Source organism: Rhinatrema bivittatum, chromosome 16 (genome assembly GCF_901001135.1).
Source record: "Rhinatrema bivittatum chromosome 16, aRhiBiv1.1, whole genome shotgun sequence".
In the NCBI taxonomy this organism is placed as follows: Eukaryota; Metazoa; Chordata; class Amphibia; order Gymnophiona; family Rhinatrematidae; genus Rhinatrema; species Rhinatrema bivittatum.
In genome coordinates, this window is record NC_042630.1 from 2,483,925 (window position 1) to 2,500,002 (window position 16,078).

Below are 16,078 nucleotides of genomic sequence, written 5' to 3' on the forward strand. Positions count from 1 at the left end.
CTAAGTCCCTGCAGTGGTGACGTCACCTTGCATGGGGTGAGGATGGGTTTGGCACAGTCTTCCTGGCAGCGAAATTTGTTTTTGTTCGGTATAACTGATGTGCAAAGACCGCAGCCGAGTGAGAATCTGCAGGGGCTTCTGATCCGGTTTTAAGAAAGACATGATCCTGCTCTCTTTTGTACAGTATACATTTAAATAAAATAGACAGTTTTAACAGGTGGTCTGTCCCCGGGTAATAAACTCAGCCTGCAGCACGAATTCCAAGAAGAGTGTGTTTTATTTCTAGAGGAGAAAACCCCAACCTGGGAGAAGGTGGGAGGCGCGGCCCGGTTTACAAACCAGCGGTGAGTCTCTTTCCCACAGGGCTGTGGCCTTAGCCAGCCCTGCTCACCCACCCAACCAGAAAGCCTGTATCTCTCCACACTTTTAAAAGAAGAAATTGTAAAAATTAAAAAAAAAAAAAAAACCTGCAAGCAGCAGCCCCCCCCTCTCTTGTACATGCCAGCAGCTCTCCAACATCTCTGGACAGGCGCGACGGCAGGAAAAGGAAGATACATCTTTCATTGGTTGCTGCAAGCATTTTCTGTTTCGAGCTCGGGGGATCAGGATCAGTCCATCCTCCCCTCCCCCGCCCATGCTGCTAGGTCTCCTTCAGGATGTTGATTTTGGCACAGATTTTGAGGGCAGGGCCTAGTTTCATGTTCATGGCAGACATGAGGTGTTCCTCCTTCAGCAGCAGCAGCGCCTGCCCGTCGATCTCTTGCGAGCGGAAGTCCTCTGCTATCTCCTGGCAGCCTGCGGAGCGAGAGGAGAGGAAAAGCGGTGAGGCATGGCGCAGAAACACAGTGCCTGGCTGGGCAGCCTAGTCGCCAATGGGTTAGCTTTTCCCTTTTAATATTCAGTCCTTTTGGTCAAAAGAAAAATGAGAGACAGAGATAATTCAGAAATCTGTACCTCTGCTTTAAGAGAAAAGCAGAACAAAACAAAACAAAAAAAAGATAGGTATTCAATACATCAGAGGGCTAGATATGGTCGAGGCATCGCAAGTATGTAAAGAGAATCCATTTTCTCAAATCCCTTGCCTTGTCCTCAAATTCATAACCTTAGCCAAGTTCCACTGTGCCAGGCAATGTACCTCACCTCTGCTCTTCCGTTCGCTAAGAATTAAGGAACGAGGCAATGGGTGCAGCCAGACTCATGACTGGTGCACACCCATCCACGTCCCAATAAACCCTGCGAGCATGCATGGCAAGGGCCCAGCATCAGATGAGCAAACAGACATTTCTGGTTCTCATCTAACCGAGTAACCTTGGATGCTTTCCAAGGTGTCCACGCTGCACTCTGCACAGCAGAATATGAAGTTTGCTTAACGGAGGCAGATAAGGTTGTGCTTACATTCAGCCCAGACTTAGAATCAATATCCTTTTTCCCCATGTTTTTGAAAACTCCTAACTTAAAAAGAGTAAGAAAGATATTCTTTTTACCTTTCTTAACAGAGAGAGAAAAGGGATGGACTGTCTTTAGGAAAATTGGTTCTTACCTGCTAATTTTCGTTCCTGTACCACCACGGATCAGTCCAGACTCCTGGGTTTATGCATCCTTGCCAGCAGATGGAGCCAGAGAAAGTTTTGCAGGCACCATCTCTTAACCTAGTGTGCCACCTGCACACTAGGTTAAGAGATGGTGCCACCTGCAGCTCCTGCAAGCAGAACCTGAAATCCAAAACATCTAACAAAACTACCTCAATAAATCCCTCGGAACGAGCAAAGGAAGGATGAAAAAAAACAAACACAAACCACTTTCAGAACAGTTACAAAAAGAAACCTATGCCATTCTTTAGTAGATTCCAAATATTAAAGGAAAACCAGATTGAGCGGACTCTCCACAATGCTCTCTCCTTTCCCAGGTGGGACTCTGGACTGATCTGTGGTACAAGAACAAAACTTAGCAGGGGAGAACCAGTTCTCCTTTCCCTGTATATACCCGGATCAGTCCAGGCTCCTGGGATGTACCAAAGCTTCCCTAACTGGGGTGGGACTGTGAGAGTCCCGCTCGAAGACGACGCTCACTGAAGCTACTGCTGTTGGAGGTTTGGATATCCAACTGGTAATGTCTGGCAAAAGTGTGCAAAGATTTCCAAGTAGCCACCCTACAAATCTCCTGAGGTGACACCAACTGACAATCGCCCAGGAAGTCGCCTGGGAACGGGTAGAATGAGCCCTTAATCCCTCCGGGACAGAATGACCCCACAATATGTAAGCAGAACCAATTGCTTCCTTCAACCAAAGTGCAATCATGGCCTTTGAAGCTTTCTTACCCTTTCTGGCCCCACTCCATAAGACAAAATGGTGATCTGACAGTCTGAAGCTGTTAGTGGCTTCCAGATATCGCAACAAGGCCCTCCTGACGTCTAACCGTCGCAACTTCTTAGCCTGAGGCGTATCAACCTCCAGATTCAAAAAGGCTGGAAGTTCCACTGATTGACTCAAAATGCCGTAACAACCTTAGGTAAGAATGAGGGAACCGTCCACAAGGAAACTCCAAAATCCGAAGAAAGGGTTCCCTGCAAGATAGGGCTTGGCGTTCCGACACTCACCTAGCTGAACAAATAGCTACAAGGAAAACAACCTTCAAAGTGAGACCTTTTATGGTAGCTCTTTTAAGGTGTTCAAAAGGTGCTGCACACAAGCTGTTGAGAACGAGATGAGGCTCCAGGAAGGACAAATCTGGAGAGCAGGGGGCCGTGTTTTCCTCTTTCGAGGAAACACATGACATCCAGATGCACAGTCAAGGATGCCCCTTCCACCTTGCCTAATAAACAGCCTAGAGCCAACACCTGAACCCCTCAAGGAATTGAAGGACAGGCCTTTTGATAAACCCTTTTGCATAAAAGGCTAATATCTGCGGCACAGACGCTCTCCTAGGGATGACATCCCGCTCCGCATACCAAGACTCAAAAGATCCTCCACACCCTGACATACTCCAGGGAGCTAGCGGTCTTGCAAGCTCAAAGCACAGTAGCAATAACATCCTCCAGATAGTCTTTATTTCTTAATTGCCTCCTTTCAAAAGTCAAGTGCTAGACAATAGCGATCCGCTTGATCGAAAAATAAGAGGGCCCTGCCTTAGAATATTTTGTAGATGGCCCAACCTCAGGGGACCATCCACTGTGAGATTGACTAGATCTGCAAACCAAGGTCAGCGAGGCCACGGGCCATGAGAATCACTCTTCCGGGTGTATCTCTATTCATCTGAGGACCTTGCCCACTAGAGGCCAGAGTGGAAACATGTAAATTAGATTTTCATGAGGCCAGGGCAGAACTAGGGCACCCACTCCTTCCGCCCCAAACTCCCTTCTGAGACTGAAGAAGCGGGGTGCTTTGGTGTTCTTATGGGTTGCCATAAGATCCAGGTGAGGCTTGCCCCACTTGTTTGAGATGAGGGTCATCAGTTCATCTGCCAGCTCCCATTCTCCGGTGTCCAACTGCTGACAGTTCAGAAAGTCTGCCTGCATGTTGACAGAACCTGCTACATGTGATGCTGCTAACAGGGCGAGATTCTGTTCCACCCAGGACATCAGTATCTCCGCTTCCCTGGCCACCGCTTGACTCTTGGTGCCCCCTTGGCAATTGATGTAGGCTACTGTTGTCGCATTGTCCGAGAGAACGTGGACCAGTCGATTGCTCAAGGGTGGGAGGAAGGCCTGATGTGGCAACCGTACAGCCCCAGTTTCCAATAGATTGATGGAACATTATGTTTCTTCCGTCAACCATTGGCCTTGCACCGCTTGGGACTGACACACGCTCCCCAGCTGGAGAGACTGGCGTCGGTAGTGACTACCACTCACTGTGGTATCTCGAGATCTACTCCTCTTGACAAATGTTTCCGTACAAGTCAACATGATAGGTTGGACCTGGCTGACTAAGTGGAAGAAGGAGATGAAACTGCTCCAACTTCGGGTCCCACCGGGAAAGTAGTACTCTCTGAAGAGGTCTCATATGAGCAAATGACCAGGGAACCAATTCTAAGGTTGAAGCCATGGAGCCCAGGACCTGTAAATAATCCCAGACCCTGGGGACCCTGCTCTCCAAGACGTTCCAGACGACCTGTGACTGCAATTTGCAGATTTGCTCCTCCGTGAGGAAAACGTTTCCAAGACGGGTGTCAAAGCGTGCTCCCAAAAAGTCCAAGACCTAAGAAGGAATCAGGTAGCTCTTGGCGAGGTTGATAATCCTGTCTAAGGATCTCAAGCAGTCCATGACCAGATCCACTGCCTGACAGCACAGGTCCTCCAACTTTGCCCGGATAAGCCAGTCGTCCAGATACAGGTAGACCAGGACATCCTGCTTCCTAAGTGCTGCCACCACCACCACCATTACCTTGGTGAACATTCTAGGGGCGGTGGCTAGACCGAAGGGTGTAGTGCAAAATTGGAAATGCTGACAGAGGATCATGAATCTGAGGTATCTTTGATGATCCTGGTGAATTCCAATGTGCAAATAGGCCTCCGTGAGGTCCATGGATGCTAGAAATTCCCTGCTCTTCATGGCCGCTATAACTGACAGTTTCCATCCGGAAACGGGGCACCTTGAGAGCCATGTTCACTTTCTGTAAATCCAGGATGGGTTGGAACGATCTCTCCTTTTTGGGTACCACAAAATAGATGGAATAACGTCCATCCCCTGTTCCTCACGGGAAACGGGAACGATGGTTCCCAGCATTCTCACTCTGTGGATGGTCTATTGCACGTCAATCTTCTCCTTGGGGGAAGTTCACAGGGGACACCATGAACAGACGTCTTAGAGGATGAGCAAATTCTAATGCGTAACCTCTTTCTATGACACTTAGAACCCACTGGTCTGTGGTGATCTTGACCCACTCCTCGTAAAAATCGGGTCAACTGACCACCGATAGCTAGTACTGAGGAGTGGGTCGGCCATTTCTCACTGAGAAGATTTGGGACCAGTAAGTCCTTGGCCTGAGCTGTGATGGTTGGGTCGCCGGTTCTGAAAGGACTGGGACCAGGACCGAGACCTCCCAGATATCTGTCTCCGGCCTGCACTCTTGAGTTCTCCTTTGGCGGGGCGGCCGTTGGTTCTGAAAAAATGTGAATGTAGTGGGAGGAAACCCTTGGATCCTTTGGGCCTGTCTTAAGGCAACTTGTGCACCTTATTCTCCCCTAAGTTCTTGATAAGCTGTTCCACGTCTTCTCCAAACAGAAGTTTGCCCTTGAAGGGGAGAGCCCCCAACTGCGCCTTGGACAAAACATCTGCTGACCAGTTCCGCAGCCATAAAAGCCTCCGGGCCGAGACAGCAGATACCATAGATCTCGAAGAAGTGCGCACAAGCTCATATGAGGCATCCACCCCAAAGGCAACCGCTGCCTCCAAGTGCTCCACTTGCTCTGACTCCTCCGGCGACAGGTCTCTAGCACTCTGTAACTGCTGTACCCATTGTAAGCTGGTGTGGAGCATAAAGCTGCTACACACTGCTGCTCCGATACCCAGAGCAGATACTTCAAAAATTCGCTTCAGGTATACCTCAAGCTTCCTGTCCTGAAGGTCCTTTAAAACTGCCACCCCGGCCACCAGGATAGTAGTCCTTCTTCATGACCATGGACACAGGGGCATCCACATTGGGAACTTTAAGTAGCTCCAGCACCTCTTGGATTTATTTATTTATAGGCTTTAATATACTGAAGATCATATACTGGTACATATCGCTTCGGTTTACAGAGAACCAAAATTGGAATTACAGCAAAAAAAAATGAGTACATTAAACATAGCATAGATAGTAAAGGTTGAAGGGAACCCTACGAACGCATAACAAACATAGGAACAAGCATTGCATCAAAACTCAAGCATAAAGAGTGTAACCTGGAATATGAAGATAGTTGGGCATTAGCCACAGAATGTTCTAGCCTGTGGCCATAAATCCAAAATCAATCTGGTGCAAAAAGAAATAACAGCATGATTGCGGGTAGTAGTCAATGATGTGGCATTGGGTGGTGAAGACTTTAAGTGAAGGCTCTTGTGAAAAGCCAAGTCTTCAGCTTTTTTTTGAACTTTTTTTTTTTTTTTTGGATAGGGGATACAATTCATCCATGGCTCTGCTGACCTTCAGGCCAATTTCAGGAGTGTCCCACTCCCTGACGATTAACTGCTTTACCATCCTATGCAAAGGAAGGTAAGTGGCCGGATCTCGCATTCCAGCCATGACCTGATCCGCCGAGTCCAGGTCCTGCTCCACCAGCGGCACAGGAATCCCCAGCTCCGCTAAGACATGCGGGATAAGAGGGGCAAGCTCCCCGCTGAAAGAGATGCAGCATTCTGGGATCATCCCCCTCAAGAGGGGGGCATCGTTCCCGGGTCCTCCTCCCATTATCTGGAGGGTCCCCTGAGGATAACTGCAGATCTATGTCCCCCGTCGCGGGATCACGCCCAACAGGGGCTCTGATGGTGCGGATCCTGTTGGCACCTGCTGAATCAGAGGCAGTGGGCTTCTTCTTGGGGGCTGCACGGATAAGCTGCGATCCGGAGGGAAAGGCCTGATGCATTAATAAAATAAATTCCGGCGAAAAGGGTGGGAGATCCAGCTCATCCCCCACCGCAGAATCGAGATCACCCTTCTCCCAGTCCCTCTATGCACCTGTGGGGCTCCCCGGGGCTGCAATGTACCGGCGAAGTCGGAGGGAATTCCCCGCCTCCAGCAGGTGTCTCCTCCAAGCACGCAGGAGAAGACAAAATGGCCACTGTTCCCGCACTCAATGGGAATGGGTCGGCCTCGGTCGAAGGGGAAGAACGAACCCAACACGGCTCCCACCGCCGGGAAAAGGATTCCGCAGATCCCCTCAATGAGCCCAGTGAGAGCACAAGCCGGCTCGTGACAACCTCCCCACAGGCAAGGCAGCGAGAGGGATGCGGCGTGATAGTGTCCCCTGAGGGAAATGCTGGGGTAGTGCCGAAAAAGGAAGGCAAGAAATCTTTAAATCTACCATTCTCTGCCGGTTGGGAAGCACTGGAGACCTGGGAGAACAGAGAGCACAACTGGACAAGAAAATTATTTCCTTTCCTGCTAATTTTCGTTCCTGTAGTACCATGGATCAGTCCAGACCCTGGGTTATGTCCCCCTTCCAGCAGATGGAGTCAGAGCAAAAACTGAGAGGGTGGTCCCTCATGACTGGTGCGCCCTCTGTAAACCTTCAGTATTAAGAATATCCAAGCAACAAAGAAAACCCCTTGAATGGATCAATACAAAAATGAATATCAACTAAATTGAACATCAAACTGTAAATCTGAACACGCAAACTTGCAATGTGAACTCTCAGTCAGTCCCAAACAGGTCCTGAAATGATTACAGTGTCGAGCTGAAGGATTATCCCAAAGAAAAAACCCCAAAATCCTTAGGGTGGGCGTCTGGACCGATCCATGGTTTCTACAGGAACGAAAATTAGCAGGTAAGGAAATAATTTTCTTTTCCTTATACGTACCAGGATCAGTCCAGACCGTGACATGTACCAGAGCTTCCCTTAAATAGGGTGGGCCACTGATATCCCAGCTCGAATGACTCGAGCCCCAAAAGAACCAGAGGTCATTGATTGCAGATTCAAGCGATAGTGATGTGCAAAAGTGTGCAAAGACTTCCAATTGGCCGCTCGGCAAAATTCCTGCAGAGAGAGAGACCGCTCGGCTTTCTGCCCAGGAAGCTGCTTGAGCTCGGAGAGAATGAGCTTAAATACCGTCTGGGGGCTAATGCCCCGCGCCAATATACACAGTAGAGATTGCTTCCTTCATTCATCGGGCAATGGTGGTCTTTGAAGCCTAGTTCCCCTCCTTGGGACCACTCCAGAAGACAAAAAGAAGATCTGATAAGCGGAAGTCATTAGTAACCTCCAGATATAGAAGGAGGACTCGCTTGACATCTAGGCACCGGAGCTCCTTGGAATCCTCAGCCTGGAATGATGGCAGTTCCACCAACTGATTCAGATGAAAAGATGAGACCACCTTTGGAAGGAAAGATGGTACAATACCCGAGGATACTCCGGGATCCGTAGAGCATAGATAAGGCTCTCTACATGACAAGGCCTGCAGCTCAGAGATTCTGCGAGCGGAACAGATGGCAACCAAGGAAAAACTGTCTTGAGTCAGGTCCTTGAGGGTAGCGCTCTACAGTGGTTCAAAGGGCGGCCCGCCAAGAATACGAAGGATCAAAATCAAAAACTCCCCAAGGGGCATAAATTGCGAATCGGTGTTTCACATGCTTTACACTCCCTTCAAGAACCGGATCACGTCCGGGTGTGTCGCAAGAGGAGGGCTATCCCGATGAGGAACTAGAGCACCTAAGTCTGCCACCTGAACTCGGAGAAAATTGTAGGCTAAACCCCTCTCCAGCCCTTGCTGTAGATCTGGGCCTATGGTCGCACACCGTGGAGAGAGACGTGAAGACTGGCAGCAAGCCTCAAACACTTTCCAAGCTCGGACATAGGACATGGAGGTGGAAGGCTTCCTAGCCTTGAGAAGAGTGGAGATAACTGCCGCTGGATACCCTCGTCTCCTCAGCCGGCGCCATTCCAAAAGCCAGTCTGGTCGAAAAATACTGGTCCCTGCTGTAGGAGGTTCGACAGATGCCCCAGGCGCAGCGGTCTGTCCTCTGCTAGGTTGACTGCGAACCACGGCCGACGAGGCCACTCCAGAGCCATGAGGATCACGCGCCCCTGTTGAGCCTCTATTCTTCGGAGCACTCCTCCCACCAGGGTCCAAAGCGAGAACACGGAACGTAGGATATACCTCGGCCATGAGAGGGCTAGGGCATCGACACTTTCTGCAGCTGAAAAAGTACGGAGCCTTTGCATTCCCTCATCGCGTGACGAGTAGTGCCACTGACTCCTGGGACAGTTCCCATTCTCCGGGATCTAAGCGCTGGCAACTTAAAAAAATCCGCCTGAACATTGTCCACCTCTGCAATGTGGGACGCCACCAGATGAGACAGGTGGAGTTCCACCCACAGCATCAACTTGTTCGTCTCCCGAGTCACATGGAGACTTCTTGATCTACCCTGACAATTGATGTATGCCACAGTCATGGCATTGTCGGAGAGGATCCGGATTGCTCTGCCTTGTACTAGGGGCAGAAAACACTGCAGCACAAGATGGACTGCTCTTGTTTCTAGACAGTGGATTGGCCAAGTTGCCTGTTCTGGTGTCCACTGACCCTGCATCGAGTGCCGACCGCACACTGGCCCCAGCCGGAAAGGCTGGCGTCTGTTGTAACGAGTACCCATTGTGGAACCTCGAGCTCTACTCCTCGAAGCAAATGATCCAGGTCGAGCCACCAGGTCAGGCTGCCCTTGGGTAAGGGCGGTATCGGCAGAGGAGCCTGAAATTCCTGAGATACCGGCTTCCAACGGGAGAGTAATGCTCTTTGTAAGGGATGCATGTGGGCAAAGGCCCAAGGCACAACATCTGTCGTGGAGGCCATGGAACCTAGCAACTGGAGATAGTCCCAGGCTGTGGGAAGTCGGAGGTCCCGAAAACGCTGAACCTGAGCAAGGAGTGATTGGGCCCGCTCCAGATGAAGAGAGCCTGTGCCTACTTTGATGTCGAAATGAGCTCCCAGAAAGTCGAGGGACCAGGATCCCTTCCTTCCTCAAGGGCCGCCGCCACCACTACCATCACCTTGGTAAAGGTGTGAGGATCGGTTGCCAGGCCAAATGGCAGGGCCTGGAACTGCTGCCCCAAAATCTTGAAGCGAAGGAAGCGCTGATGCTCCTTCAGGATGGGGATATGAAGATAAGCCTCCGTCAAGTCCAAGGACCCCAGGAACTCTCCCCGGTGCACTGCAGCAATCCCCAAGTGCAGAGTTTCCATCCTGAAGTGTGGTATCTTGAGCGTCCTGTTGACCATCTTGAGATCCAGGATCGGCTGGAAGGAGCCTTCTTGCTTGGGGGCTACGAAGTAGACGGAATAATGGCAGAGTCCTTATTCCGGTAGTTGCACCGGAAGAATGGCTCCTAGATCCAGGAGGCAGCCTAGCGTTTGACATACTGCGCCCTGTTTCCTTAGTACGGATGGAGAAAAGACAAACCTGTCTCTGTAGAATATCCAGGACGCCCTGGTCTGAGTTGATCGTGACCCACTCCTCGTAGAAGAGCGACAGGCATCCTTCTATCCGGGGAATCGAAGAGTGGGCCGGCAATGTTTCATTGTGAAGATGTAGTGCAGTCCCTTGGGCGAGGGTGTCTTGGGCTGATCTTCATCGCCGAAAGGAATGAGACCAGGACTGCGATGTAGACGAGGGAGGCCTGTGGGGCACTGGCTGCACCTGGCGGAAGCGCCGTTGTCCTTTGAAATGGTTTCGCGCGGAGCTGTACGTTCTGGATCTCCGAGGATGATTTTCCGGTAACCTAAGTACCTTATGCTCCCCGAGCGACTTAATAAGTTGCTCCATCTCCTCTCCAAAACAACAACTTACCCTTGAAGGGAAGGGAGCAGAGTTGAGACTAGGAGGAGGAATCCGCGGACCAGGTCCTGAGCCAGAGGAGGCGCCGAGCTGAGACTACGGAAACCACAGACCTGGCCAGCACCCGGAGAAGATCATACAGCGCGTCCGCGCCATATGCTATGATGGCTTCTAGCCTTTCCGACTGTTGTGCCTCCCCTGGAGACAAGTCCTGAGTAGTTGTTGGCCCCTCCGGAGTCATGCACGCTGCATCCAGGAGCTACAAACAGCAGCCCAAACTCCCAAGGCGGACACCTCAAACACTCTCTTCAAATACACCTCAAGTTTGCTGTCCTGCAAATCCCTGAGGGCTGCTCCTTCAGTCACAGGAATAGGTGTCTAGCCGTGACTGCTGATACCGATGCACCCACCTTTGGTACCTTAAGTAGTTCCAGGGACTCCTCTGCATGGGCAACCGGCTGAACCCTAGAGGATCCTGAAGGGGCCACTGGAACGGCAGGGCCAGAAATACTGGTGCTGTACCGGGCTGTGATGGTACCGATCCCAGAGGCCCCCCTGCCACGACCGAGAGTTCCCCCAGACTGACCACTTTAGGAGGAGAGGGAGCCAAAACCGCATCCTGGTGCTGACTCCATCTGCTGGAAGGGGGACATAACCCACGGTCTGGACTGATCCGGGTACGTACAGGGAACATCTCTCTCCTGCTTGTTTCCTTTTTCTTTTTAACTTAAATCGTTGGAACAAAATAAACTATTGATACTTCCCTGAATGGCAGAGGATTAGAAGACCATGTGCTGGGAGGGGAGGGAGAAAGACCACTGGCTAGCACCATGGCGAGCTATTTTGGAGTCCTCGACCCCTGCTCGCTCCAGCCTTGACCGTAAAGGACCTCCTGGGAGGCGCTGTGTTCTGGACAAAATTGGAGCTTCCAAGAAAAAAATTCCTCTCTTTTCTTTGTTTTTGTTGGACAGAACTGCAGGTTTTGCACCACCGCCATCTGCTGGAGACAGAGAAATACTGAGGGACTGCAGGTGGCACACCTGCGAAACGTTCTCTGTCTCCATCTGCTGGAAGGAGTCTGCAATGATCTGGGTATGTGCAGGGAATAAGGATGCCATGTGACAAGCATTCAAAGCTTCGTTTGTAAATAAACTGAGATATACACCAACATCAATAAATGTAAGAAGGCTCAGCGTGCTTTAGCCAAGTCCTTTACTAGGGAATGAGTAGCCAGCCGACCTCGGCCTAGAAGGTATTCAGAAGCCACCTATGATGAACCACCTCCTTTTTCCCCTGCTGGTGCTCGTGGAGGGAAATCACAGTAAAACAGGTACCCACCCATTTCTGGATTCAGGGTGATTTTATAATTAGAGGGTTGTTTTTCCATTGCTACAGACATCCCGATCTTACAAAATGGCACCTCAATCAATGCTTTTACAATTTTATTCCAAAAACAGTCTACATTTCCTTGCTACAGCAACCAAAGGATGAGTAACTAGATTAACTTTTTTCGATCCTAGGTAGATTCCATGGCCAAAATGTTAGCAATTGCTTGAGCGCTCTGTTTTTTTAATCTCCTGCACTGACCTTGGAGTGAGGCAATGAACTCGTACACCTCCTCCACACTCCAGCGATTTGGGTTACTGGACAGGAAGACGGGGTTAATGCCCAGCAGCTCTGGGGGAGGAGGTGCAGTGCTGGCAGCTCTGAGGTCGCGGTCCCCGGCGTGCCCAGCAGACAGGGAGAAGGCCTCATCGTAGCTGGAGTTATCGGAGCCTCGGCTGGAGTCTTCCTGAGCCTGTGGGTGAAGCAGGGGAGGGAGAAGGTGGGAGACAAAAGTGAGACCCCCCCCATCCATACACTTCAGGCCCCAGGAGGCAAATGTACGCACCGTGTGAATAAAAAAAAAAAAGGATTATACAGACAAGAAGAGAGGCTCGGCTCTAAGCCTGCAACGAAATATTAACAGCTCCGCTTCCGATGCAGGGGACCATGGGATGTACCAACCTCTAACCCAAAGGCATAATATGGAAGAGCCAAGGGGGCCCCAGTGCGATCTCCGAGTCTCTCTCATCTCAAAACACTCCCCCCTGGGTTCTGCTTCTCCGCTGTCTCGGACACTCTCGCCCCGGACATGTTTCCCCTGAGCTCCGCCACCGCCTCGGAGCTTCTCTTACCCTCAGGCGCTTCCCCTGGATCTTGGCGCGTGCAATCTCGGAGCTGCTGCGGCGTGGCCCTCGGCGGCGGGCCCTGGCGCTGTTGGTGTCCTGCAGCTCCTTCAGTTTCTTGCGTTTCATGCGCAGCTGGTGGCTGCAGCTGACGTTGTACCTGCGGGGGGGGGGAAGTTGGAAAGCTGGTCTCGGCTCCCTGGGCAAAGGGATCTGCCACGCGCGCCCTTCACCGTGAATAGCAACGCGCACCCCACCCAGAAAGATAAAAAAATTAGGGACCCCTGATGCAGGCAGGGGCCTTGCACAAGCTTTAAAAGTGTAAAAAAGGCTGAAGCAAAAGCAAAAACAAAAAACTTTAAGGAGTAGGAGGCACGAATGGCTCTCGTGCTCAAATATCTCAACTGCAAATTCCAATTAAATAAACGTGGGAAAAAGTCTCGATTAGATTCAGTGCCACAGGTAACACTGAAAAGGAAACAAGTTACTGCCGTCCCCGTTTTTATCCCGGATATTTAAGGAGCTGAAGGTCCTGCTGGTTAAAGTTGGGCAGCCTTGTGAGGCCGGCCTGGCGCCCTATCACCCTCCAGCCCTTCCAAGTTGCCACGTTTAAAGGGCCAGCGCCACCACACACTGCATAATTTGTGCTCCAGGGCCTCCCCTACCCACCCTCCTGACCCCAACCCCTAACCCTCAATGGGAAGCCAGCCCGGCTCTTTACACTTAATATTTTTAAGGTAAGTGTGCCCGTCAGGGGGATGTGGGGGAAACGGGGCCACCAGGCCTGTGCTCCTCTGTTTTTCTGGTTTCATAGCTCCTCGCTCCTCAGCCGGTTACATTGTTAAGCAGCTCCCCCAAAATGCCCAGAGATAAGTACGAGGAAAACTGAACGCCGGCCGTGCAGTGGTCCCATCAGTTGCAGCCGCGTCGTGCTGCCCTCCCCCGCCTCACCTCTTGGCACAGGTCATGGAGCAGAATCTCTTGGAGCCGCGGAACTGCTCGGATGGCGCGTACTTCCCGCAGTACTCGCACCTCAGAAGGCTCCCCTTCTTTTCCAAGTCTGAGAGCGAAGGGGGAAGACATGAGGAGGAAAAAAAACAGAACAACAACCCACTTATTAGGGGTTCAGGAAGAAAGTGCGGTGGGCAGAAGCTGGGCTGAGGAGCTTACTCACCCCCGCCTGGCGCGGCGTCCCCTCCTGGGACTCTGCATGCATTTTCAGGGACGGCGGAGCCCGCCCCCCCCTGTGCCTGTTTCTCGGCGTCCTTCAGCAGCTGGGAGCAGCCAACCTGAGACAGGGGGAAGACGACGATCAGAGACGGCTACAGCAGCTCGGTCTGTGACGTGTGCCTGCTGCGATTCTCACTCCCACCGTGCACCGAGAGCTGGCAACTCTTCTACTGTAAAAACACTTGGACAAAAGTCAGTTCCCTGCACATACCCAGATCCTTCCAGCAGATGGAGACAGAGAAAGCTTTGAAGGCACCGCCTCTTCACCCGGTGCGCCCCCTGCAGTGCCTCAGTATTTCTCTGTCTCCAGCAGATGGAGGAGGTGCAAAATCTGCAGTTCTGAACCTAAGGGGGGGTGGGGGGAAGAGAGAAATAGAAGTTTTGTTAAGTATTTTATGCTTGGGTACTCAGTAATACTGAGGGTCTGCAGGGGGCGCACAGGGTCAAGTGGCGGTGTCTGTGAAACTTTCTCTGTCTCCATCTGCTGGAGGGGAGGCAAAACCCAGGAGTCTGGACTGATCTCTGGTACTACAGGAAGGAAAATTAGCAACCCAGGACCACTCTTCCTCTGTCTGAAGGCTCCTCCCTTTCCTGGAACAGGATCAATGGTTGGGGATCTCTTGGCGGGTGCTCCTTCAGACTTCTCGCTCGTTCCTAGCCTCTGCTCGCGCTCTGGTACCAGGCAACTACGAGACCTGTCTGGGGCACCAAACCAGAAGGAAGTGGGGTGGGCAGGGCACCGTCTACAAACACAAGCCCAAAAGGGAAGGGGGTTAGGGGCGGCGTGAGAGCAGCCCACCTCTGGGGCCCCGCTCTGTTTAGCTGCTGCCCCGCCAGGAGCCTTTGGTCAGAGGTTTAACTACAGTTTCTCCTTCACATAAAACCCTCCTCCCGCCTCCTCGCAGTCCGGAACCCGTTCTACGCGTCTCTCCACCCCGTCCATCCTCCGAGTCAGCGTTCCCATTGAGAACTGGTCCCTGCAGCTTTCCCAGGCAGCTCAGGAATGAAATCCGCCTGCTCACCGCCCACCACAGGGGGGGCAGTCTTACCAAAATGCCCCCCCCCCCCCCCTTTCCCAGCGCAAGGCCAATCCTCCTCCTTCTTCTTACCGGAAATGGTTCTGCTCCTTCTTGGATGACAAAGCCTTCAATAATGTGTGTGAGGATCTGCGGTTTCACGATGGCCTGCGGGGGCTTGGAGTCGCTGTTCTGGCGGGAGACCATGCCAAGGGAGGGGGCACAGGACAGGGCACTGGCGACAGTGCTCGGGGGCACAGGGGCGCAAGCCTCAGACCTCTCTGGAAGAGAAAAAATAAGTAGAGAGTAGAGAGAAAGCTCCCAGCTGCACACCCAGTCCTCCAGTAACATCGATCTGCCGGCCCCCCCTGAACGAACGACCCACACCCCATACCCTGGGAACGTCCTGCCGGCCCCCCCTGAACGAATGACCCACACCCCATACCCTGGGAACGTCCTGCCGACCCCCCCTCAATGAATGACCCACACCCCATACCCTGGGAACGTCCTGCCAGCCCCCCCTGAACGAATGACCCACACCCCATACCCTGGGAACGTCCTGCCAGCCCCCCCTGAACGAATGACCCACACCCCATACCCTGGGAACGTCCTGCCGGCCCCCCCTCACTCCTGCTCCCCCCCCCCCGAATGACCCACACCCCATCCCTGTACCCAATACCCTGGGAACGTCCTGCCGACCCCCCCTCAATGAATGACCCACACCCCATACCCTGGGAACGTCCTGCCAGCCCCCCCTCAATGAATGACCCACACCCCATACCCTGGGAACGTCCTGCCGGCCCCCCCCTCGCTCCTGCTCCCCCCCCCCCCTGAATGACCCACACCCCATCCCTGCACCCAGTGCCCTGGTAACGTCCTGCCGACCCCCCCTCAATGAATGACCCACACCCCATACCCTGGGAACGTCCTGCCGGCCCCCCCTCGCTCCTGCTCCCCCCCCCCCTGAATGACCCACACCCCATCCCTGCACCCAGTGCCCTGGTAACGTCCTGCCGACCCCCCCTCAATGAATGACCCACACCCCATACCCTGGGAACGTCCTGCCAGCCCCCCCTCGCTCCTGCTCCCCCCTGCCCAGTGGCCCCCCCGCATGTCCAGAACGAGAGCCCAGAGCCCACCCTCGCGCCCGTGACTTCCCTGGCCCAGCCATGTGCAGGGCCTGAGGAACGTTCCCCACTCACACAAG

The 16,078-nt window shown here is 52.5% G+C and overlaps 1 protein-coding gene across 1 annotated transcript in view; it reads right to left on the minus strand.

The window, feature by feature from the left end:
* Positions 1 to 258: 258 nt before the first annotated feature.
* The window catches only part of PHC1 (polyhomeotic homolog 1), a 34,582-nt gene continuing 18,762 nt past the window's right edge, over positions 259 to 16,078 (minus strand). Inside the window, exons 9-14 of the mRNA XM_029580507.1 lie at positions 14,965 to 15,152; positions 13,800 to 13,914; positions 13,577 to 13,685; positions 12,635 to 12,785; positions 12,045 to 12,255; positions 259 to 795 (exon numbers count right to left, since the gene is read on the minus strand). Of these exons, the coding sequence (XP_029436367.1) occupies positions 641 to 795; positions 12,045 to 12,255; positions 12,635 to 12,785; positions 13,577 to 13,685; positions 13,800 to 13,914; positions 14,965 to 15,152 (929 nt within the window). The 3' untranslated portion in view covers positions 259 to 640. The remainder of the gene's footprint in view (positions 796 to 12,044; positions 12,256 to 12,634; positions 12,786 to 13,576; positions 13,686 to 13,799; positions 13,915 to 14,964; positions 15,153 to 16,078) is intronic.